The following is a 25,889-nucleotide window of genomic DNA, read 5'->3' on the forward strand; positions in this document are numbered from 1 at the left end:
ACATTTCACAAACGCATCAAAATAAGCCCCTAGTACAAAGAACTGGGGATGGACTCCATCCTCTTAAGTTGCTTATCTTATCTGAGGTAGAAATTTGGTCCCAAGTGTATGATTTATTGAAGAGGGCATGTTCTATGCTTATGCCTAGATCAACTACCTCTTATCAATCCCTACCCCAAGTTAAAAACCAATCTAACAAAACATAATGCATGCCCCCTCCCAAAGAACTCAAAATCTTCCTAAGTGAAGAGCAACCTTCCATGAGTATTTAAACATTATACTGCTTTTTCTTTAAAAAAAGCATTAAAGTTGGAATACAAAAATAGAGCCTCTTTTGTTTTTTTTAAAAAACACAGAACAATTATAAACAACTAAATCAAGTTTTGTTCCCCCTCTTCTTCCAATCCTTTTTTATAGTCATCGTCATAGGTAAGTCTCTAGTTATTGTCCATCAACTGAGTCTTTGTACAATGCCCTCCAGCAAAGGAAAGTGGTCCTGAGTGGGACAAGGTGAGGCAGGTCAGGGTGATGGCTTTGGGCTGGAGTTTCGAGTCCTTTTGCTCCTTCGATTGAAAGGATAATTGAGAAATTCAAAGCGTCTATGAGGCTCTGTTGTTTGGTGGCCTTTGGGCAGCCGCTTCATGAAGTGCACCTCACGTTGATGCTGACGAGTCTTGGAGCCTTTGCGGGGACGTCCCTTCCTGGTGAAGGCCATGTACCATCCTTCGTATTTTGCATTTTGTAATGCTGTGTAGTTGTTCTCCAGCACAATCTCAGTGAAGACGCAATCCTTGCCTTTGCCATTGCTCTGCAAGTGAAAAACAATGAATAATTTGACATCTTTCATCTTATCCATCTCTGTTGTCCTTAAAGCCTCTTTGGGCAGGTATCAGCCCCACACTTAAGATAAGCCTATTCCAATAACACATTTTAGGTGTTTCCTGTTTCCATTTATATCCAACCTTCTATGCTCCATTATGCCAAGCAGCTTTACAGAACCAAAGGCCAGAATGATTGTGATATGAAATAATTTTATGACTGAAGAAAAATATTTTCTTCATAAATTCAGAGAGTCTATTGTAAATAGCAGTGGTTGATACAGTAACTAAGTTTACAAAAATTATATAGAATACTCATATATTCACTCTTATAATTATTTGTTTTTATCATATTTTGACTATCCTTTTATCCCTACAACTACAATAAGTTTTCTTTTATTATTACCCAAAGCTCTAATTTAAGTAGAAAGAGACAAACATTTTTACATACTGTTGCTTAACAAAATCACTGTGTATAATCAGAATAGCAACAGTTCTATGAATAATGATATCTGTTTATCCTTCAACCACCATGTGTGCAGTTAAATGCCTTAACAACTGGATGCTATAAAACCTGCAAAGCTGTATACTTGTACTACTTGTTATTTTCAAACTTTTTCTCCTACTTTGTACAAAAACTAGGATTGAAATTTAGAGTCTGTTAACAATAAGACTATGAATTTTAATTCTGGATATATTCAGTAGCACAAACACTGCAATTTTCATTTGGCTCTCTATTCAACAAACATATATTTCTAGTAATGTAAAGTTAGAGAAACTGAAAGAAGCATTTGATATGACCTTGTCATGTCTATTTTTTTCCACTTACTTCACTCTGTTATATATACATACATTCATAAATTATAGTTTGTATATATCTCTTTCCTTTCATTATGTTTTAGTTAATAAAGCTGTATCTAGATAGAGTGGATCTTTCCCTGTCTTAATACTTAGACTCTAAAGTGTTGCAGAAGATGGCACCTCACAGAGGGTGCCAAGTATCCTTAGCACTTATTACAAACATGGCAGACTTGGGATGCCACTAATTAGTGTCACTTCATTTGAATGCAGCCTCATTCATTACAGATTTAAATAGGAGTGTTTGGAAACCAAACACTAACACTTTACACCAACTGGCAAATCCAGAGGGGGCCCAAAAGGAATCACTCTGATTGTGAATCTCTTGCCCTCCGCATATAATACATTTTCTGTCAAAAAGAAAGCAGAAACATCTAGAGTGTGTATAATTACTGTATGGTTTAGATAAAATGTTCCCCTTAAAATGTCAAAGAATAATTGCACCTAGAAGAATGCAGATTCATTCATAAGACAGAATACACCATAGCATATCCATAGTAGATTGAGTGGTGTTGTGGTTCCTGATTGACAGAGGTAGTTAGGCTCTAAGATGGACATCTCAACACAAGATTCACAATTCTGCACTCCTCTGTTGCTGATCCTTTCTAACCATAAAGAGATGACACATGCAAAGCAAAAGTGAGGCCTCTAAAAGACACCATGTAGAAAAGGAAGTAAGAATTATCATGGAAGACCATATATCTACTTATCTAAATCTGGGCTATTATTTGAATAGAAAGTTGAAGGACATCAGAAGCTTTGCTAAGCAACCAAAGCATCTTGAAGTCTAACAATATATTTTTTAAATAAAGGGTCCCATATTCTAATGTAGGACCATTTCAATAGGAACAAGACAAGCAATTTATACCAGATACGATCCTAATCCTTCTAGTTCTGTCTTTGCTTACTGGTAATGTTAGTCTAGACTTTTAAGCTAGAGCCTTATTTGCTTGACTAGAACTTAAACCTGAAATCTTGTGTTTCAAACACAAGGCACCACTGCTGAGTTACATCTCATTCCTACATGTTGGAAATGTTGTGGAATGTTTTACTAAGAGTAGCAGTGGAGTCTATGGGAAGAAATGAATCTATATGGGAGTTAGGAATATACTTAGGGATGCACTTCACTTTTATACAGTTGAGTCTTTTTCATCAGCTAATGTAATACAACTTTTGCAGCATATTAGCAAATATTTTTCCTGATCTCCCTCAACTATATCATGTAACCTATGCCTAGCTTGCAACCTACCTCAAGGTTCTGTTCCAAGAGCCTCAGATGTCTTCCCCACAATTTTTAAAATAAAAAATTAGGGAATACATAGAACCAAAGACTGCTCTAAAAGAGAGAGCAGGAAAGAGAAAGGAAAACATGCAAAACCAAGGGCAACATCTTTATTTTATGTTGAACGTGCAGATACAGTATGTAAACATCTCTACAAGTAATCCTTTCCCAAGGATGTTAATTGGGACCAGAAAATCTATCCTCAAATAGTATAGTTATATGTTGAAAGAATAACTTGACTGCACCATTTAGCATTGGCAGTTTCTGCTGTCCCACAATTGTCCCACAATGGTCATTGTTAAGCAAAGACAGGACCACAACTTGTGACTTCCTGCTGGCTTCACCACTGACTTTGCTTATCAGATGCCAGCAGGGAAGTTATCAATTGCAATCACATGATTGCGGAGATACTATGACAGTCGAAACTTTGAGGACCAATCATAACTATTACTCATTTAGTACCACTCTAAGTTTGAAGAGTTGCTAGACAAGTAGTAGTTAAATAAGGGCCATCTGTAGTTCTTAATAAATGATATTGTTACTGTATTCAGTTCCAAATCTCCCCTACACACATTCACACACACACACACACATTTTTTTAAAAAAAGTACAGTAAGTAAACTCCGTACAATTATACAGAGACATCTATATAGGGTTTTTTGACCCTTAGTATTTGCCCATTCAAAGATACTTTTCAATTTCCTAGGTTTTTTTTTTTATTTGCATTTATATCCCGCCCTTCTCTGAAGACTCAGGGCGGCTTACACTATGTCAAGCAATAGTCTTCATCCATTTGTATATTATATACAAAGTCAACTTATTGCCCCCAACAATCTGGGTCCTCATTTTACCTACCTTATAAAGGATGGAAGGCTGAGTCAACCTTGGGCCTGGTGGGGCTTGAACCTGCAGTAATTGCAAGCAGCTGCTGTTAATAACAGACTGTCTTAGCAGTCTGAGCCACTCAAGAACCCTTTTTCGTTTAAAACCCTGGTATGCCAAAGGCAATCTCAACTATTAACAGGTCTGATCCTGATTAATTTTTTTAGATTGCATTTCCATTGAAAAAATTAATAAGCTACAACAATACCATTCTTTTCTGTAGATTTCCTATGCCACTTACGTCACAATTGGGGAAGAAATTAAAGTAAGATTTTATCAGAACTTTCATTTTTCAATCAAAATTCAGCGAAAATGAAAGCAACTGGTTCATTATTTCTTAATGCAAAAAATAATGGAGATTAGGAATTTTAGAATTCTCAAAAGTTGAGAAGGTTGAGAAGGTGCAACAGGAGATCTCTGATCAAAAAGTCCTTTGGGGGTAGGGGGAAGTGAAGGTTTGGAGGGGGGGAAACAGGCAGATCCCCAATGCCAAGGAAAGAAGTTTAAGTTGTTTCTTTATGTAATCTATCAGACTGAATTCTCCCACCTGCAAGATATCTGGATTAGGAAAGCATAATAGGAGAAAATATTAAACCTCCCTAGAATATCTCTCCAGGACTGGAATTGTTGTCTTTAAGGTGGCTGTACATGCAGGTAGTTTCATCCATGGAAAACCTTTTCATAGTTTTCATGAGAAAAAAGAAAAATCTTGTTTTTTTAATTGCTACTTTATTTTTACACCTAAGAGAGAAGTCTGTGGATTTTCTGCCTCAGGTGCCAACTAACTTGGCCAGGGTTCATTCCCCCCATCCCCACCGCCATGTTCTCTGGGGAAAGACTGTATTTGCTCTTCTACTTCAGGCAGTAAAATAGCTTGGTCTAGCCCCGAGGCCAAGGCCTTCCTCAATCCTTTTCTGATGGCTGCATGGTCATGCCCAGTGTCGTCTTTAATCCCCATGGATCAGGATGCTGATGTTGTGTCTAACTCCTCAGGATTTATTCGGAAGGAACTGGCCCTGCCATCAAGCAGACTGAACTAACTGCCTCAGGCAACCTAGACTGTAAACCCTGAAGAAAAGATCTGGGTGTGCCACTCAGCTTGCCCCTAACTAGACTGCTGTCAAAGTCTTTTGTAGATACTCTTCTTAAATATATTTAAGTTATTCTGATTGTTCTGAACTGTTTAATTTAATGTTTTAATAACATTTTAAGATCTGTCTTCAACAGTACTTTTGTTTTAATTGTATTTTGGTGGAGCATTAGTGGAATAAACAGCATGCAAATACTTCATATAAATATAGAAAAAGGGGAGAATTAAAAAACAGAATGCTTCATAATACTGTGATTTAAGGTGGCATTAAACATAATAGCTTTCAGGGTGGGTATAGGGACTCTGAAACGAATTCTAAGTTTCTAACTAATACACTCTGCAAATCACTATTTTTATAGCACCAAGCATTATTTTCTTTTATAGAAAAAAGATAATCCACCGTTTTCAAGGTCTTCTTACAAAAGACCTTTGAGTTATAGAATTTTCAAGGGCAATTTGTACAAAAATTAGCAGAAGTATCACCCCTTCAATGTTTTAATTTTAAATTCATCAGAGTACTTCTTAATTTAAAAAGCTCCCTGTTCTCCTTCCCTCGTCATATATGTTGACTCAAAAATATGTTTCACAAATCCAGTGATATTTCATTTGGATTTCTACAAGGGTCAAGGTCACAAATTTTGTCTAGAATACAAACAGTTTTGGTTTCCAACAAGCCTGCACAGACTTAAGGTTAAAATGGCTGATCTTTTAAAACGAATAGTCTGTGATTGAAAAAAAAATCCTGAAGTATCATGTTTGTGATAAATCTCATCGTGCAATAAGATGGTTGCAGGGTCATGTGCAGTGTCTTCCCATCCACTTATATTTTACACTGTGTGTAAAACTGATGTAATTTTTTCTTGACTATTTACAACCAATAAAATCAATGGCATAGTAAAGAGAAGCAAGAGGGGAAACAAAATGCTAAACAATTATTGGGATTATAGAAATAAGTGTTTTGTGAGTGATCACATCTGCCATGGTGTAAACATTTTGTAAATAGTCAAGTTTATATCCCAATACTAACTATTTAGTTAGGAAATCCACTACATATTTTCGTCTATCCAAATATTCCTCCAATCCAAAAAAGTCACCTACCTAGTACTAATTTAAGCCTCTTCTCTTTTCTCCTCCTTCTAAAAGTGTGTTTAACTGACTGCTTTAAAAACTGGATTCTTGAGGTTAAGGTAAACTTGCTGCATGAAGATTTCCCAAAACAAATGAAAGTATGCAAATGAGCAAATTTCTAGCTTCAGTCACATACCCTCATGTTTGCATAAGCCTACTGTCCACGGCCTCATCAGAAGCCAATTTAGCCATATTCTTACAATCTTTCCAAAAGTTTATTGTCTGTCTTCTTACCTTGCCAATCAGCTTTCCTTTTTTGTTCATGCAAATATAGAAGCCTGTCTCTGCTCCCTTGATTCTTACTCTGCTCCCAAAAGTATCAGTCTCCACAATGAGCTTAGCTGGAAAGAATAAGGCAACAGAAGAAGTCAATTTATAAGATCAACATCATATTCAAGTCCCAGAGATTTAAAAAAATGCCAAACAGAATGACATTTTTCAGTTGTAGCAAGACTTACAGTACAATGAAAAGTAGTGATAGTCCATGTAATTGGGCATTCTGTACAATGACAATAGAGCCAAAAGGGACCCAGGATTGTGTGCTTTTCTTGTGATAAGGAATAAAACTCTGGAGTATGGATGTAAAATTGCTTACATTTATTTTTCAATACACAGAGTAACTTGCCTGCTGAAACTCCATCCACACCCAAATCTCATTTAAGGGTCTCCGTTTGAAGCAGAGACAAAAAGGAATATGTTTTACAGGGAACCAAGAGCTGTGCTGTACATTACTTTTTCCCCTATGGTAAGGAGTCAATGAAAGAATGATACCAGTAGCACTAATATGTTTTTCCACTTGTCACTGAAAGACTGGGGAATTTTTTATCCATGAAGAATTATGTGATAATAACTTGGTTAATTTTTAAGGTGTCGCAAGATTATTCTTGCATTGGTCCCTGTTGTATATACTCAGCAACAGGGGGGAAAAATTCATTTCATTTTTGTAACAGCAGCCTTTTGTCCAAAAGTTAGAATAAAGAAAGCCAAAAATGTGTCTATTCTAAATTGCTTATATCTTCTTAAACGTAGAACTCTTAGAATTTAACTAAACAGAAAAGAAAGGGGAGGAATCTGTGATGGACAGTCTTTTATGAATTGAAATACTATTTTTCCATTCTTCATTTGGAAAACTAACCTACACCACCATGAAATTAGCTCTCCCCATAGCAGGTCCCTATTCTGCATCAACTCTTTATTTCAAGTTACTGCAGTCATCTAGTTACCTTCCAAGGTAACATTAACACAGTCTTATAGATTTTGTATGCCCTGATACTGACCTTGGACAATGTTGAAATAAAGGGAAAATACTATGTTAATACTGGAATGTCTAAGAGGAGATTAAGCCTGTCTATCTCATAGTCTGGAGACAAGTTGAAGGCAACATCATGGGAACACACACAAAAAATATTGCCTACATGCTTTGCGATGTTTGGAACAAATGATGAAAGCACAAAGCATGGAGAGACAAGAAAATCAGATGTTAATACAAAATCTAGATCAGCAATAAATAAAAAAATAATGGTATATTCTAAAGATAACAGTATGTTCTGTGCAAAAATAATTTAGAATTTCTTCCTTAATTATCTTGTCTTCATTGCATTTCTATTCTGTGTAGGCCATGAAGAACCAGAAGACAGTTTAAGACCCTTCTCCACCTTCTTCTCTCCTTGTATGGTTGCTGATTTTGCATAGAAAAGCTGACCCCTTAATGCATTTCATCTTTGTGAGAGTTGAGAGGGTATATTGATTTAATCTCAGTTTTTTAATGGGCATTGATTGACTTATGGAGCTGCTATGCAAATTACAGATCAATAGCTTGTCCTTTCTTCTTGCTTTTGCATAAACCTCAAGTTTTGGAGCCAGCTGTCCTCCAAGAACTATCTCAGCACTCCAAGTCTGTCATATTGTTGTGTCTGAAAGAAATAAAGGATTCTATGTGGAACTTTTATTAAGGGTTCAGGGTGCCCAAAATTTCTATGAAGAACTGGACTTCTTACTTGCCATTTCTGATAATAAAAAGATGATATATCTCTAAATTGCATCCCACTCTTCTTTTTTCTGATAATACTTGAGTCATTGCAGACAAGGGATTTTGCTGACAAAGGGCAAATTCTAAAACTTTATAATAATATTCACACTAGTTATTGGAATTCAACATATTTTGTACAGATAAAACAACTCTTATTTAATGGTCCATATTTGATCATTTCTCTTACCCTCCCCCACCCCATTCTATCAAGGACCTGTTTTTCATATGAAATAGACAACCCACTGGGTCATGGTTTCAGAGATATTTCCTCACCTAAACAGAGAAACAGAATGACCAAGAGCATCAGAAATCCTTCCTTCTCTACTCCCTCCCCTCCCCTGTCCTTCTTTTCCCTTTTTAGCAGGCAGGTCAGTGACTGCTGTTGGTGAGCATGGGAGCGAGGGTGAGCATGGGAGCAAGGAATTATGAGATTGACTGGGAAATTGTCATGGAACATTGAAAATGACCACAGCAGTAACCCAGTAACAGCCAGTAGCACTGAAGCAGCTACAACTTTTCCAAATTTCATTCCCTCAAAGTCATGGGTCTCAGATTTTGGATGCATTCTGTAAGTTAGTTCATTTGAGGTACCTTGCTTCAAAAATTGTTGCCTCACAATACACCATTTCATTCAGTAAAGGTCACGACAACAAAAGATTTAGTAATATATAGGTATAAAAAGTTCTATATTGCTACTTCTATCCTTCCCAAATATTCTCCCCTATAATTCTTACAAATTTGTATTCCTAGGGATTATGAGTAAGGGTTGGGATGCGTCCACAGAAGGTATTCATTCACATTTGGTATGACCCATCCTCTACAGGAGTTCAGAGGGCATGAGATTGTGACAAACTACAGCTTGCTTAGGCTAGAATATGCCATATTCATACTTAAGGCATAAGATATGTTAGGAATCAAAAAGATGTACCACAGAGCTACAATCAGGAACAACAGTGCTAAACAAGAGTTTCAGTATAGGTAGCCTTTGACCATGTCTCTTGCCATAGCCATGACAACTAAAATCAAAGGAAGTTGCAATCCAAATATCTGGAGAGCAAGTTACCTATCGCCTACCAAAAAGGACCTAAAATGTTGCTGCAGTAAAAAAAACAAAAACCTTTTGTATATCACGCTTGATCCTGATTTTGCACCCATTAATGCAAATCCTACTTCACTGAGACTGTGCTAATCACACTAGGGCAAATATAAACACAAACATGGTCAGCCAACCAGATGATTGGTTTTATGGCACTTCAGCCTTCGCAGAATAGTTATCTGCAAGGTCCTTTCAAAGCAGTAGTAGACTATTTACCTATAATGAATTTTAGGAAAAGAGAGGAATAGCAATGGAGATAAGCCACAATGCTTTCCATAATACCCATTGTTGTCCCTCCCATCTTTTTTGTATTTTACTTTTTAGACTGGATATCTACAGTGAAAAACCAGCTGGTGGACTTGCAGAACAGCTGGAATTATACCAGCTCAGTGTAAAATTTGGCCAGCCTCACCATTTTACCCCAAATACTACATTCAGCTAAAGTCTTCAATATAAAAAAACTATTTCCAACAGTGGCACAAGAATAAAAATACACATTAAGGGCAAACATATGAGCATAAGAGAAACTGCACAAATTTTTTAACTCTGGTTTATTAATTCTCCTAATGATCTTTCCCTCACTCCCATCTTTTAAAGTCATCATTTTTTAAAATCAGTTTCCAATACAAGACATACTTCTGTATGAGGGGAAGAATAAAATTATTAAAACTGCACTGCAAAATTATAGTAAACACTGGATGACTTTTTTTTAAAAAGAGTCTCTTGGCTGCCATGTCAGAATCATCCATAATTTTGTAGTTCTAATAGCCATTTGGAAGAACTTATGAGTCCTGGAGGATTAATCTCTGCCTTCTCTCAAATAATCTTACATTTATGCTGCTCTTGTTAACACAGGTTAAATCATCCATAGCCATACTCTCTCACTCGCCATCATGATGTTTGGGAACAGTGGGAGGAACTGTTCTTTTTTAACCAATCATTATAATAGACAGCCACATTTTCCAACCACAATTGTTCTGCTTACAGAAGAAAAAGTCTTTGCCCAATTAGATACATTTGGACCACAGCTCCCAGAATTCCCAACCACTATGAGTAACTTCTAGGAATTTTGAATGTCCAAAGAATGCTAGATTGGGAGGGATACCTTGTTTTCCTAGCAACAATGAATTACCACATCAAACTGAGTATCACATCAGTTATTCTATGACTTCTGAAGATGTGATATGCTTGCCTGAAGCAGAGGGGAAAAAAATCCCTTTACAACAAGGAAGAGTGCATATTTGATAAATAATCAAAGGAAGGCTTGTTTTTTTTAATGGTCAGGCTCAGCCTAATGATATGCCTTCTCCATATTTATTTATTTATTTATTTATTTATTTATTTAATTAATTAATTAATTAATCAAATTTTTATACCGCCCTATCTCCCGAAGGACTCAGGGCGGTTTACAGCCTGATAAAAACACAAGAATAAATACAAGATAAAAAACAATATTTAAAAAACTTATTGAATTAGGCCAGATTTAAAATTATAATTAAAATAGTAAAAAATCCCATTTAAAAGCTAAATTTAAAAATTAAAACTCTAGGCCAGTCCTGCGCAGATAAATAGATGTGTCTTAAGCTCACGGCAGAAAGTTCGAAGGTCAGGAAGTTGGCGGAGTCCTGGGGGAAGTTCATTCCAGAGGGTGGGAGCCCCCACAGAGAAGGCCCTTCCCCTGGGTGTCGGCAGTCAGCACTGCCTGACGGATGGCATCCTAAGGAGTCCCTCTCTGTGAGAGCGTATGGGTCGGTGGGAGGCAATCGGTGGCAGTAGACGGTCCCGTAAGTAACCCGGCCCTATGCCATGGAGCGCTTTAAAGATAGTAACCAAAACCTTGAAGCGCACCCGAAAGGCCACAGGTAGCCAGTGCAGCCTGCACAGGAGTGGTGTCACATGGGAGCCACGAGGGGCTCCCTCTATCACCCTCGCAACTGCATTCTGAACAAACTGGAGCCTCCGGATGCTCTTCAAGGGGAGCCCCATGTAGAGAGCATAAACATAAACAACAAACATTTCAAGGAGGCGTTAGTTAGCTCTTTCAGTCTCTTTTTAAAAATAATTTCTGTCTTGCCTTTTTGAATCTACGCCATGCAACAAGCTTAGCACAAACCATTTCCTATTCTCTTTTCTCAGGTAGAAGAAAGATGGAGAGATTTCATGGGATTATCATCTTAGTGCCCAGGCTACTATGTTAATACTGAAACAACCTCTACAACATCTGTGTCTAGGGAAACTCTATACCTTCTTTATTCACTTTCTTCATCTTGCAGTTTGCAATGCAAGAATTTGTTATTTACTGCATCAGTTGTTCCGAAGTCTACATACAAGCCCTGCCATGTGAGTTGCCCAGAAACTGCCCCTCTACTGGGCTAAATAAATAAACTAATGGAAGCCAAGATACCGTTATCATCAAGTGAAGGCTGGCACAATAATCTTGCTGTTGTTGTTAGTTGCGAAGTCGTGTCCGACCCATCGTGACCCCATGGACAACATTTCTCCAGGCCTTCCAGTCCTCTACCATCCTCTGGAGTCTATTTAAGCTCACGCCTACTGCTTCAATGACTCCATCCAGCCACCTCATTCTCTGTTGTCCCTTTCTTCTTTTGCCCTCAATCTTTCCCAACCTTAGGCTCTTGTCCAGTGAGTCCTTCCTTCTCATTAGGTGGCCTTAGGAGTATCCTGAATTAATTAATGGAAGCTTGCTATTACTAGAAGCTGGTTATAACACTTTTTGGGATATGTTATTTCACAGCTATCTATAGTTCATCCCAAATCTGCCCCTTGCATTTTTATGCCACAGAAATGGACAACATATGACTTACCCGTAGCTCCTTTTTATTGAACTCTTGAACTCCTCCCCCCCCCACTACAGTTCCAATGTCAATGTTCATCTGAGAAATGCCACATAACAGTCCAAATAAACTGATTGGCTTATTAAGTCCAATTTGATGAGATATTGTTTTATTTCTTTAACGTTTTACTTCAAAAGTACAGACTCTCCAAAATGAGATGAATTCCATTCTCCTTTGGCACAATCAATGCAATGTCCTGATAGCCATATCCTGTGACTCCTAACAGCCAAAGCGAAAAAGTGATTCCAGTCACAAAGAAAACCATGTCTTTTACAGAACCAAGTCTGTGGGCTATAACTGAATTTTCTCCAGATCTCCCTTAGGAACTTGTAACATCTTCTAGAGACATCCACCTATTGTGGAGTCACTAAAGAGATAATGTGGTGGCTGGGTGACTCAAGAAGATCCTACAAGTCACCAGTGTGAAAATATTTTAAATATAGGCATATCTCTTTTTGGGATTAAACCCCATTCTTGGAATGATGGTGGCTACTATAGGGTCTTATTACTTTGCACAAGGAGCAGTTTTTCCAATAAGATTAGAAGAACATTGATGGTTTGCCATCAATGAATTCCTCCAAAATATTCCAAATACCACTATTAAAATCTTAAACAGCCTTTTCACTACTAGGATGAGGCACAAAACAGATCAGGTAGGGAATCCCTTTAAGGTTCCAAACAATCTATGGTCTGGATGGTCTTACCTTTCCCTGTCCAAGTGATCTATATGCTTTTCTGAAGAAACATAGTTTGTTCTATAATAAAAATACATTATTTTACTCTTATTCTAATTAAAGCATAGCCACAATTATTGCTGGGTCAGATCAAGTCTGTCTAGAAAAGAATTATATTACCCCTAATGGTAAGACAAGTCCAATAACGTAATATTTAATAGTAATGCAGAAACAGCTAACTTGAAATTTCTCAATAGCATTTTTTTTTCCTTTACAAGAGCCTTCTGATTTTGTTATTCAAAATCCTTGAAAACTTCTTTCAAAATAAAACTTATTTTTTTGAATTAATATTCTTATTGGAAATGGATGCTACTAGTAGAAGCGCACAGGGCATTTTCTGCATGGCACCAATTCAGCAACTGAAATGGACACCAATTTTCCATAAACCGAATAGAATAGAATAGAATAGAATAGAATAGAATAGAATAGAATAGAATAGAATAGAATAGAATAGAATTTTTTATTGGCTAACTGTGATTGGACACACAAGGAATTTGTTTTGGTGCATATGGTCTCAGTGTACATAAAAGAAAAGATATCTTCATCAAGGTACAACATTTACAACACTTAATGATAGTCATAGGGTACAATTTAACCCTTAATGATAGCAACAAAAAGTTACAGTCATACAATCATAAGTGGAAAGAGATTGGTGATGGAAACGATGAATCCTTTTTAAAGCCTCTTGCTGTCTGAAACTGCATTAAGACCAGTTCTTTTCCCTGGGTGAATGCTGAGCTGTATATGGATTACAGTACTGTAGCCTTCTCCACACCGGCTTTCGACTTCACCAACTATAATCCCCAGGTTGAAAACTGCTAAATTCCAGCATCACATCACTTCTTCTTCAAACCTATTATGAGCCCTTTAACTTTATTACTTTTTTTTTTGTCTATAAAATATTTACATCTGTAACCTCCTCCTTGCCCAAGGACAATTGGACCCCTGACTCCTTTTCATTGAACTGCATAGACAAGGTTCCCTTATTTATCTCTCTTTGGGGGACACGAGTAAGGGAGGTCGATCAAGAGAGCAGTTAACATTTAAAGAGCATCAGTTTTCATGCTCTTCCTCTGCTGACTGGTGGAAAGGCATAGAAAAGCAGTCCCAAACACAGGCAGAACACCACATGCTTTTTTCCTCTTCTACCTTTTCAAAGGCCTTTTTCTGATTTATTGCCTGTTGGTCAGCTTTACCACACGAGCCTCTTCAGGGACTCACCCTCTAACATTGAATTGCTGCTGCCTTGAGAAACTCAGCTGCATTGCTTTGGCACAGAGATACAGACTGAAAGCAGAGCAGAAAATGTCAGAGAGAAAACGATAACCTGCCTGCAAGAAGCCAAACTAGCAAAATGCCCATTCCAATCCTAAAATAATAATAAGGCATACAAAAGTTGCATGTTTTATTCTTATTTCTGAGCTTGCAAAATTTCCTAAAAGGCACAGCTGAAAATAAATGCAACAATTATCATTCATTTCTAATGCTACTTCCTCTCATAATGATGTAGTGATTCAAAGTCAGATTACAGATTACTATACAAGACAGAAGGACACCAAGCTTTAAGATCCATAGGCTTCACTCCTAATTAGAAAACTGAGTCAGATATTGACAATCAAGACAGATAACTAAGAAAAATGGACCTGACCTTAAATCAGCTATTAAAATGTCAGAGCAGAGAAAATGGCCATTGGTGGAAATAAATCACATTTTTGAGGAAAAAAGAAAGAAAGAAAGAAAGAAAGAAAGAAAGAAAGAAAGAAAGAAAGAAAGAAAAACTAAAAAGCAAAACAAAGCAACTTGAAGTATAACATAAGACGTGAAGGGTGTGAAAAGTTGATTTTGTTAGTGAAGGAGTGAAAGCTTAATAGTTCCAACTCTATTCTTTCCCTTCAGTGACAGATTTATCCCAGTAAAAATTATGTTTCATGCTCAAACTTTGAAAGGAAAGAGGCTACGTAGATGCAGAAAAAATGCAGCGAGGCACACTTGATCCCCTAACTGGACTGTGAAGAGGAGAAAGTATTCAGGAAATGTTTAAAAAGGTGAAAGTAAGAAGACTTTTAATAGCTCTTCCAGACATAGGGGTCTCTCCAGAGATTCATATAGAACAATCCTGAACCTCTATTTTAACATTTACAGACTTGCAATTCTCCTAAAACCTTACATCTGAAAAACTGCTTGTGTTCTCTTTCTTTTTAAATCACTGCTGAGTTTGCTTCTTATGCTTCAAATGCTTAACCGTTTTAATAGAAATATTTTCTTTTTCAAATCATTCATTCCTGTGTGTTATAATGCTGTTATTTAAACATTAAGTAACTTTTTAGAGAATGGTATATTTAAAGACGGGATGCACATTTTTTCCCTTTATTTAGAATCAAACTATATTGTAGATATATTGTAGCCAGTTATGGCTGGGACAATTTCCTTGAAAGCTAAGTTGTATATTGTATACACATGCAAACTTTGCCCTCACTATCAGTGCCTGCTAAAAATGTTAATAAAATCTTCAGCCAGCTTAAATATAAGCAAGCCTGCCTGATTTTCAGAGAATAGTTTGATGTGAGAGGGGAAAATTGTGGCTAATGACAGAGGTCAATATTTGTAGTCATCATACATAAATTGTAGCGAGATGGAGATTCAATACTAGGATGTGCATTACAGACCACAAATTGAAGACAATGCAATTATGGAGCATCTTATTTAATATTGCACAGTGTTTCATAAGTATATTTAAAGTTAGAAAAGAGAACATGGACTTATGATTTTTTTTAAGGAACTGAACATAAACTGATCATTTGTAAAACTAAGTCTTACTTAAAACTTTACAGCCAGTCTTTTATTCTCACATATTTTTTTCTTTGGGAAAAGTATTTTGTGCATCCTAAAAGCTTATTTTCCTTAGCTGAAGGCAAGTTTTGCCTGCGATTCTAGAAAACCCTGGGTTAACATCACAATATGCTCACAGTTTCCTTATTTCCACTGCACTGTTAGGCTGGAACATACTGCAAGAAGGCACCTATTCTCCCACAGTCCCGTGATTTTAATTCTTAAAATCTGCAACTCATCCCACCATTTCCGTGCTCAGTGATGAGGTGTAAAATCCAGCCCAATCTCCTCCACAGAAGCTCCGACTCAATCCGCAAAGGGAAAGCATTATACTGTTATTACAAATATTGATCCCCACATTCTTCCGTCAGAAGCTTTCTGCATTCCAAATGCTTGTAATGATTTCTGGCAAACAAAGGGGACGGAAATCATCAATTACTGGGCTGCATGCATGCCCTTCCCACCCCCCACTCTCCCAATGCTCCTGCCCACACAGACAGACTTACCATGAGCATCTCCATCTTCTGCCATAGCATTGATTTTCTTGTTGTCCAGGATTTGAACATGCTTCCCGCTGGTTCGACTGTATAGCTGATAGGTCCGGACGAGTCTCCGGCTTAGTTGGTCGGTCACCAGGCTCTGCTCCCTCACATGCTGTGTAAAATTAGGTGGGGACTGAACAGTTACCTTTAGGAAATTAAAAAATATACAACACACCATTATAATCTCTACTCCTCTGAGAAAGGCTATCTTGGTGTGCTCCTGGTGTATCTGGAGAGGGCACCAAGTTGGTGCAGTGTAGAGTTGAGACACTTATGCATTGATATAGTACAGGCCAGGATTCTAGCAGTGGCAGAAAATTTACTGGGCTTCCCAGGAATGTATCACTGGGAAACAAGCATGTGAGAGGGGAAATAAAGATGAGCCCGGCTCTGAATCAAATATTAACATGGCTCTCCTTTGGTTTCAGAGATGTGTCTAAACTTATGGAGATTTAAACTAGGTTCTTATTCCTGTTTGTGACATTTTAAAACAAGGAAGACTCAACAAGGCAACAAAAATACAAATTAACCTGCCCCGTCATTCACAACCATATCATGCAAGATCCACACTAAATCCTGAACTGGCCTAAATACAATCACATGGAATATAATGGATCCTACTTGCCTGGAAATCAGGCTTTCAATTCCTGGATGCGTTTCTATTGCTTTGATATTGGCTTTCCAGCTATTTCAACTGGTCCAGCTGAGAGTTTTTTCCGGTGGCTCCATGCCCTGGACCAGAGTGATTGGTGGATGGGGGTGGGGATGGGATGGGGATAGCTGTATTTTATCCCCTTAAACAGGGATCGGTTGTGTCAGCAGTCCAGGCAGTTCAGAATTGTCTCTCACTAATATTTATGAGGCCCTTCCATACAGAGAAGCTTGCCGTGGTTTCCCCACCCACCCGCCCGCATTCAAAGTTATCGTGATCCTGTAAGCTGAAGGTTCAGCAACAGCGGCGATTTGAGCTCCAACCGCAACCATGCAGTTGGGCTTTGCCACGGAGCCCCGTGTCTGTTTCCCCTCCTCTCTCAGGCCGCTCTTCTTCCAGCCCCAATATGTCACCAGTTCCCCTTTTAAGTCTGAAAGTTTTAGTTTGCCCCTGACATTTATAAAGACGTATTCTGAGCAAATGTTGAGGAGATTTGTTCCTTTCAACTTCATGGGGTGGCAGTGCATGAAAAAAGCCTCCCTCCTCACTGCCTCCCCGCCCACCTTCAGCCCCATATCAGCTACTAAAGTTGTCCAAAAGATACAGGGAAGCAACCTCTTCCTGAAAGATAGACTTTATAGAAATCTTCCCTTGATCATGTATCTCTCTTATCCTTTGTGTGTGTTGCATGTGCGTGTGTGCGCACGCACACACAGAGGGATGCATGGGTTTTCTACTGGCATTTCTTTCCATAACATCTCTGGATTGCTCTGCCTGCTCTAATGAGTAGACCATGTGGCCAACCATAATACTCTTTGATTTCCATCTCATGTCCCCAAATATTACAACACGGTGCCCCTGCACTCCCTTTACACCCAGGTCCACTGAATTCAATTTGTTTACTCAGCTTTATAGGGAATCATTCCAAATTTCATTCAGAATCCTACACCTGTTCTCTTACAGAGGAGTGTTTCTGCAAGCATTTGGCTTTAACTCTCTGGACTTGCAATCAATGCTACACCAAAAGGGTTATAAATTCCAGAGTATCAGACTGTGTTGTTCCATATGTTAATGAGGTTTCTAATTTCTAGGAAGCAAGAATAAGGTCTTTCCTATAATCAATGTATATTTCTTAAGTATAATTTTAAAAAATCATAATAATGGAAGAAATGTGCTCTTATTTAAGTCTGGAAATTGGATGGAAAAACAGTTTACTAAGATTTAAATAGATTATCTCTAATTTCCTATTGGGATTCTTCAACATTTACAATTGGGGAGTTCAGCGTACATCTATTCTTACTTTAATTCAATCGTTCCCACATTTTGCATTTTATTCTCTACTCCCTGCACTTAGTTAGTCTCTTAATCATAGGGACTCCTTTTATTACATCGTTTTTTAAAAAAAGGGGGAAGTAAAGAGAGAAAAAAGAAATCTTGGCTCTATCCGTATAATAAAAAAAACATCGCAGCTATTTAGAAAGGATTAAAACAATTCCTTACCTGTGCCTGCAAGCAGAAAGCAAACAAGTGCAGTAGCCTAGAATAATGGAAAAGGGGGAGTGGAGGGGAAAACAAAGTAGATGGTGAGATGAATTTTGCCATTGAAATGGAGCAGAAATAAAGATGGAAAATCGAGGGAGACTATTTCGGGGAGGGGAAGGGAAACCGAAATCGGTCCATAAGCGGCAAGACTCAATACTTACAAATAGCTGAATATGGAAGAGAAGAGATTCATCCTGAGAGATTTTTTTACGCGGGGACTTGATGGGCTCCGGGCGCAGAAAAAGCAGGCGCTGCGGGCCCGGGTGGTTTTCTTGGTTTGCTTTGGCTTAGGTTAACCGGCGGGAGTCCGAAGCAGGGCTTGGCGTTTGGGGAGGCTCTCGGTTTTCCTCCGCGGGCGTCGTTTTCCTTTCGCCAGGCGCTGCTCTGCCCGCAGACCGTCTCCCGCCGGGGCGGCTCAACCTCCTGGTCAGGGCAAGGGACTCCCTGGACGCCCCCAGCCCATCCCTTGAGGTGCGTCCCGCAGCCGAGCGGCAGAGAATCAGCCGGAGTTTCGCCCTGGCGGCTCGGCGCGCCCGAGGCTGCGGCGCTGGCTGTCAGAAGACTCCGGGGCCAAGCGGAGAGGACAGGCTCGGCTGACAGCTCCGCGCCAGGAGCAGGAGAGCCCGGCGTTTCGAGGCTGGCGGCTGAAGAGCTCGGAAGGGGAGGCAGGCACTCGGCCGGGTGGGTGTGCGTTCCACTCTCGGAGCGCCCGAGGGGCAGTACGCACCAACTCGGCCCTGGTCCCTCCTCTTGTGTGCTGCTCGCCAATGTGCCAGCCCCTTCTCATCTGTCCGGGGATGTCCCTACACCCGCGTCCTCCCCACCTCTCCCCCCCCACCAACATAGACCTTCCCCCATCCACCCCTCGACGGGACCAGCCCAGCAGCGCTTGAAAGCATCCCGCTGGGCGAGATGCGCTGGTTTCCAAGGACTCTCCCTCCACCCACCCGTCCCCCAACTTCTCTCACCCCGCAGCTTGGCCGAAGGACAGGCTGCTTGCAAATGCCTCGCGTGTTTCTGGGGTGCGCGGTTAATGGCCTTGGTGCAGGACGAGGCTACGGACACGCTTTGGGTCCCCCTACTTTGCAGTATTTCTGCCTACCGGTGTAACACCTGCAGCCGTCATGAGAAGGCACGGAAAGAGTTTGAGGGTGGTGGCCCTTTTCAAGTTGCTCTGTGTCTAGAAGCTGCTGGGATTTCCCGCTGAAAGGACTGCGCGCACCGCAGGTCGGGTAAATCTCGAGCGCTCCTTTCTGCTCCAAGTTTGCACGCACGTGTAACGTCTGGCAAGTCTGGCCGGGCATCTGCTTGGCTTGACCGGTTGGAGAAATGGGCAATAATCCAGAGGCTTGGGAGAGAAGATGAGTCAAAGAGGGAGACCAGGCCATACAGAAATCCCCGTGAAAGTACCGGGCAGAGGTCACCTGGCTGGGCGGCTAGGGAATGCCGGCTTTCCGCCGGGGTTTCGGCGTTTAGTCTCAAAAGCAGCTTAGAAGAAACTAAAGGGGAAGGGAAGGAACGCCACAGCAAAAATCGGATACTTCTGATTTTGCAAAGAGGGACTGAATATTTAGCATTCCGTCCATTTACATCCGACACCGGTTGAGGAATTCCTCAAAGAAACGGGCTCTCTTTAGCATTAAAAGTACATATAAAGCCGGGTAGCTCAGAGATATGAACATGCATTGCCCACGCATTATGTACCTGATTAATCAACAGCGCTTTGTTAACAGTTAGCATGTGTGAAGCAATATCAATATCTACAAACTAGGCTTCCTCATCCTAGGACTACATAAAGGAACACAAACCTACACACAGAGAGACACACACAACCTTACCCTTCAGCCCTGCTTGATTTTAATGGTGTGGTACAGCTATAAGACACCTGAAACCATTCAGTGCTTCCCAGCCAAGGCAGACCAAACAATGCCTAAGTTACAGAGGAAAAGAAGCGGGGAGGAGAATGGAGGCTGAGCTTTCATACCAGCTTGAACCCTCCTGCATTTCAGAAATTAATTGCTTTGAAGATTAAAATACAATAAGAATGGTGAAACTGCAGCTCCTGTCCACTTTTTCTAACTGGACAGAAAATATATATATATATAAGATGGGGAGCAAGTGAAGCAAACTGAATTCCCTTGGCTCAAAAACAGCTTGAAATTACCAGCAGCAAAATAATTCATTAGATAGTAGTTAGAAAAGAAAAGAATTGAATTTGAGGACTTCACACACTTTCTACATTCATACATAATGCTAAGCCAGGATTTAAAAAGGAATCAGGGCAAAACAAGTTATTGAACAAGTTTTTGAACATAGTGGCTTGGTTTACTCTTAATGCTAAGCCATATGATTGGATTCATACATCATACCGAGTCAAAAGCAAATAAACTACAATACAGTTTTGTACAACATGTGAATTGATTCAATATAAAATGTCTTAATTTTATCATTGCAAGATGCAGCTATCTTTCAATTTCCAAAGAACGGTCCAGAAATTGAAAGTCCGCAGGGAAAGTTGTCCTCTGAAGAAGACCAAGTATTGGGAACAAATGACTGGAGAGATGTATAGAAGCTCTCTGAGCGATTGAAGTAACAAATGACCAGTTGAGGCACCCCTTAAAACAGGGGGTCTCCAACCTTGGCAACTTTAAGCCTGGCGGATTTCAACTCCCAGAATTCTGGGAGTTGAACTCCGCCAGGCTTAAAGTTGCCAAGGTTGGAGGCCCCTGCCTTAAAGCATATGACTCAGAGGATTGTTCTCATTTTCTTAGGTGACAAAGCAGAGAGAAGGGGGTCGATCTTCCTCCTAATACATGTTGTCTTCTCCAACAGATGATCTCCATCAGATATGGAGTTAGGAACTCTGGGAGTTGTAGTTCCACAAACTGAAGCTTACCAAACTTGGTCAGACTTCATAAAGCAACTGGGTGAGCAAGGGCAACTCTCAGAGCTCTTTCTGGCCTCAAGTACTGAAAACTGTGAAGCCTCCCTTTATGTTCAAGAAATAAATGAAAACAGTTGTAAGTACCCAAAGTTAAAAAAAAGAAAAGAAACCACCCCAAACTCACCTTTGAATCCAGCTCTGCCCACACCTGTAACGTGGCCCCTCACAATTTGAAAATATTACACAAAAATCCAACAATATTGATGCTATCACAGTAAAAACAAAGCAACCTCAAAGAGCAGAACATTTTACAGTCTAGCTAAATGACACAAACAAGGACATGCCAGAAGAAGCTTATGAAAATGAAAATGTTTGCTTACACTTAACCTAGTATCACCACATCAAAGCTCCTACTGTTGTGACCCAGGCCCAAATAGGTAGTAATAAACGCAGTTAGTTCAAAAACAAACAGACTTTATTAGAACAGCTGAGAATTAACTCATTCTCAGCATCGTCCAAACTAAATGAAAGCAAATTCTTCATAACACAATTCTTCAGTCTTATCACCAACCTTGGTCTAATTAGGCAAACTGCCAAAGGCTTTTCTTGGCAAAAGTTCAAAAGCAGAAGACGCCGACAAGAAATAAATGCAGCAAGACAAGGAGCAAGGCTATTAACCTTGTTTTCCGACAAAGAGCCCAAACGCTGTTGCTGGTCTTTTAAGCCTTATGGGAGGGGCCAATCATCTCTTGGCCCTACTCCCGAGTCATCCTCTTTGCTTTAGCTGGTCTTGCCTTCTGGCAGCTCTTCTCATGCATGTGTTAGGAACAGGCTCCTCCTGTTCCTCTGCCTCACTACTGTCAGCGTCTGGAGGCTCTGGAATCCGCACCTGACTTCCCAATGGCCCTGGCCCCACCTCTGCCTCCGATGCAGAGTCCTCATTGGGGCCTTCCCCATGTTCTTCCTCAGGAAGAACTGGCCCATGTTCTTCCTCAGCCTCATCACTGTCCAACTCCATTGCCAGCTCCGCAGGCTGCTGGAGGACCACAACATCTACCCAGAGGAAACCAGAGGTGGGTTTCAGAGAACCAGTAGCAGAAATTTTGAGTAGTTCAGAGAACCGGTAGTAAAAATTCTGACTGGCCCCACCCCCATCTATTCTCTGCCTCCCAATTCCCAGCGGATCAGGAGGAAATGGGGATTTTTGCAGTAACCTCCCCTGGAGTGGGGTGGGAATGGAGATGTTACAGTATCTTTCCCCTGACATGTCCACCAAGCCACGCCCACCAAGCCACGCCCACAGAACCGGTAGTAAAAAAAATTGAAACCCACCACTGGAGAAAACCCTCATTAGTTTATTCTTAAAAAGAGGAGGCTTTATGTAGGAATCCCATCAATTTGTTGATTCCAGGTTGTTTGCAGCTGAAAGATGGGATGTAATGTAGATCAGTGGCCCCCAACCTTTTGGGCACCATGGATGGGTTCTGTGGAGAGAATGTTTTCCTCAGACCAGAGGGGCCTTGGTTTCACGAGCTGCCTGCATCCCTCAGATGGGGCTTTGCTTGTTTGCATGGCCTGGTTTCTGGCATGCTGTGGACCGGTGCTGGTTTATGGACCCCTGATGTAGATGATTCCATTGCTGCTGGACAATCGGCCTGGTCAATCTGAAGCACTGGTCATGCAGGCTGAAGCTGATGAGAATTGGAATCCAAAAATACCTGACTATAGGTTCCCAACCCCTTCTGTTCAAAACTGAAATAATTCAATTATTTCCAGACACCGATGCACCCAGTAACTTATCATCTCCCTGCCTTCTCCCTCCCCTACCTTTACATAGCCATGCACATTATTTTGGAATATACATCATTTAATTATGGGAAGAAATAACATATTTTAAAAACAAAATTATTAAGACGAGCATGTGCAACTATGCTCGTGATATACTTACCTATCAAGAGTATAACAGAAGAAAGAGGGGAAAAGGGAAAAAGGGAAAGAGTAGCAGCTGCCAGGATGCAACCCAACATGTCTTTGCCAACTGACAGATCAGTTTGGATATGTTTGTCCATCTCCTGCAATTCTCTTGTAACCCCCTCCCCCCAGATTTGAACTTTGGTCCTGAAGCCCCAGCCTTAGCTAGATCACTATATCCAGGCATAACACATCTGTAAGTACAAATAAGATACAGTTGGTTCCAAAATGATCATAGTAAGCGTCTCACAGATCTATATACTAATTTGGGAAAAGAGAAACTTGCATTCCTTCTCCACCACCATGACCCAAACTCTGGGAAAGCAACTGAGTTTTACTGAAATTCAATCTTCTTGTATCCAACCACAGTTCTGTTAACAGAAGGCACAAGCTGCCTTGCTTGGCTGCTAGAAATAAGGATATTTGTCATGGATCAATCCCAGAGACTGTAGACAGTAATAAAATATGATAAATTGGTATTTTTAAAAAAACTTTCTCAGGTCATCCGGTGAACCTCAGAACAGAACAATGCTAGATGGGGGGGAAAAAAACAGATAAGCTCAGCACCAGTCCAGAGGACCAACAGCATCTAAGAATTAATTCACTAGATGATGGGGTAGTACATTCCGATATACTGTAATTTTTCCATGATTATATAACAATCTCTTATGCCATTCCTTAATTTGAAATTTAGAATCCACAGTGTGACTTTCTAGAGCAGGTGGGCTTTTCCCCCCCTCCCATTGTAATTTTGTTTCTGGTAAGGAGAGAAGTCAAGTGTTTAGGGGGGGAAATGTTCACACATTGACAGTCAAAAGGCTTGTCATGTTCAACACTCACAGGCGACATCAGCTGCAGTTTTAACCTATGCTATATTGCAGGCCTCTTGCTCTAGTGGCCTCCCAGATGCTTTGAACGTTACCTTCTATAGGCCTACTGCAGATTAAGGATGATAGGAATCACCATGGTCCTATCACCTCCACTATCCTGGAGGAGGCTGGCTGGGTGTTCCTACTGCTCTGCAGCAGAGTGAAGGAAGGTGCTGGACTTGAATCATTATGCATAGAGCTGTGGAAATCTGGTTTTGTGGATTGAGACAGTCGACACAAGCTACCTACAGCAAGTGATAGACATTCAAAGGATTAGAGTAAAGAACAAGAGTTTCGGGAGAGGAAAAACATGCTACTAAACAAATAAATAAGCCACCAAACCTATTATCTGTACTAAGTCTCATTATCCGCTTACCCGACTTCTCTCACTCTACTTTTAAGCCAGATTTTGTGATGGGGGAGAAAACTGGTGGCATAAACACCTAGAAAACCATTAAAGGGTTCCAAAGTAATAATTCTTCTTGTCTGCTGAAGCTAAGATCAAGTAAGGATACAGTTAGCTAGAGGGCCAGAAACAACAGAAGTAGCGCAGCTTCTGTCTGAGAGGAAACACTATCTGCTCAGCACGCTGATAAGGCCAATAAAGCCTTGCTCACTTTACTGGGAATAAAGGGAAGTAAGGAGGCAGCTAAAACACAGAACATTTCTTTCAGACTACTTTGCGTTCACAAATAGATATGCTTTTTTCTTTATTAGGAAAAACCAAAATCTCAGATCTATTATATATTCAGTTTTAAATGGTTCAGACTGAAGTGTAATTCTTTGAAAGATCCATGGGGGTTACCCTGCAACATCTATAAAAGCCTTGTTACCTTAAAGATTAATTTTTTTATTAGCCACAATAAGTTTGATAGCTGTTAAGGTTAGGATAGGTCTTCATTGTTATTTTCTCTTTGCCAAGGTAACACTTTTATAAACAGCTATCTCTCTTTATCCAAATCAATTATCTAAATATTTGGTCACCTTCCCCCAGCTGGCTGGATAAAGGAGTAAAGATTGAATGAGAAAAGGGTTTTCTCATTATTCTGCTCCAAAATCAAACCTGGGAAATATGAATCTCAGATGTAAAAAAGAGGTGTGGATGGGCTATTCTATATTCTATATTTCTATTTCTATTTCTATTTCTATTCTATTTCTATTCTATTCTATTCTATTCTATTCTATTCTATTCTATTCTATTCTATTCTATTCTATTCTATTCTATTCTATAAAAGTTGTGTAATTCCAGGCAATTTGTAAAGTATATCTATATCTGTATCTGTGCCTCTATCTATCTATCTATCTATCTATCTATCTATCTATCTATCTATCTATCTATCTATCATCTATCATATATCTAACTAATCTGTCAGAACTTTTACAAACTTTTACAAAACCCAAAGAAAATGAAAAAGAAAGGTATTTCCATTTAAGTGAATTCAGAGCACTGTATTCTATCTCCAAGGACGCCCATTGTTACTTTGACGGGTTACACTTTATTTATTTATTTATTTATTTATTTATTTATTTATTTGTTCATACTTTTATACCGCCCTATCTCCCTAAGGACTCAGGGCGGTTTACAGCCAAATAAAAACATAAATATATACAGAATAAAACATTAATTTAAAAAACTTATTCAATAGGCCGAATATTTAAAATAGAAGTATAAATAATAAAACCCCATTAAAACCAGATTTAAAATTTAAAAATTCTAGTCCAGTCCTGCGCAAATAAATAGATGTGTCTTAAGCTCGCGGCGGAAGGTTTGAAGGTCAGGAAGTTGGCGAAGTCCTGGGGGAAGCTCGTTCCAGAGGGTGGGAGCCCC

At 39.6% G+C, this 25,889-nt stretch overlaps 1 protein-coding gene across 1 annotated transcript; it reads right to left on the minus strand.

Annotated features, from left to right (window-relative positions):
* Window positions 1-520: 520 nt before the first annotated feature.
* On the minus strand, window positions 521-18,530 carry FGF8 (fibroblast growth factor 8). Its single transcript, XM_058188469.1, has 5 exons — window positions 18,499-18,530; window positions 18,296-18,332; window positions 16,108-16,288; window positions 6,293-6,399; window positions 521-808 (listed from the first exon to the last, which is right to left on the minus strand). The coding sequence occupies exons 1-5, from the start codon at window positions 18,528-18,530 to the stop codon at window positions 521-523; spliced, it is 645 nt and encodes a 214-aa protein (XP_058044452.1).
* Window positions 18,531-25,889: the final 7,359 nt, after the last annotated feature.

The sequence above is a fragment of the Ahaetulla prasina genome, chromosome 6, assembly GCF_028640845.1.
Source record: "Ahaetulla prasina isolate Xishuangbanna chromosome 6, ASM2864084v1, whole genome shotgun sequence".
NCBI lineage: Eukaryota > Metazoa > Chordata > Lepidosauria > Squamata > Colubridae > Ahaetulla > Ahaetulla prasina.

Coding starts and splice junctions, on each gene's coding strand:
- FGF8 (XM_058188469.1), bottom strand. CDS start 18,530: ATGAATCTCTTCTCTTCCATATTCAGCTATTT. Junction 6,400..16,107: donor AGAAGATGGAGATGCTCATG/GTAAGTCTGTCT, acceptor TATTCTTTCCAG/CTAAGCTCATTGTGGAGACT. Junction 809..6,292: donor AAGGAAAGCTGATTGGCAAG/GTAAGAAGACAG, acceptor TTTCACTTGCAG/AGCAATGGCAAAGGCAAGGA.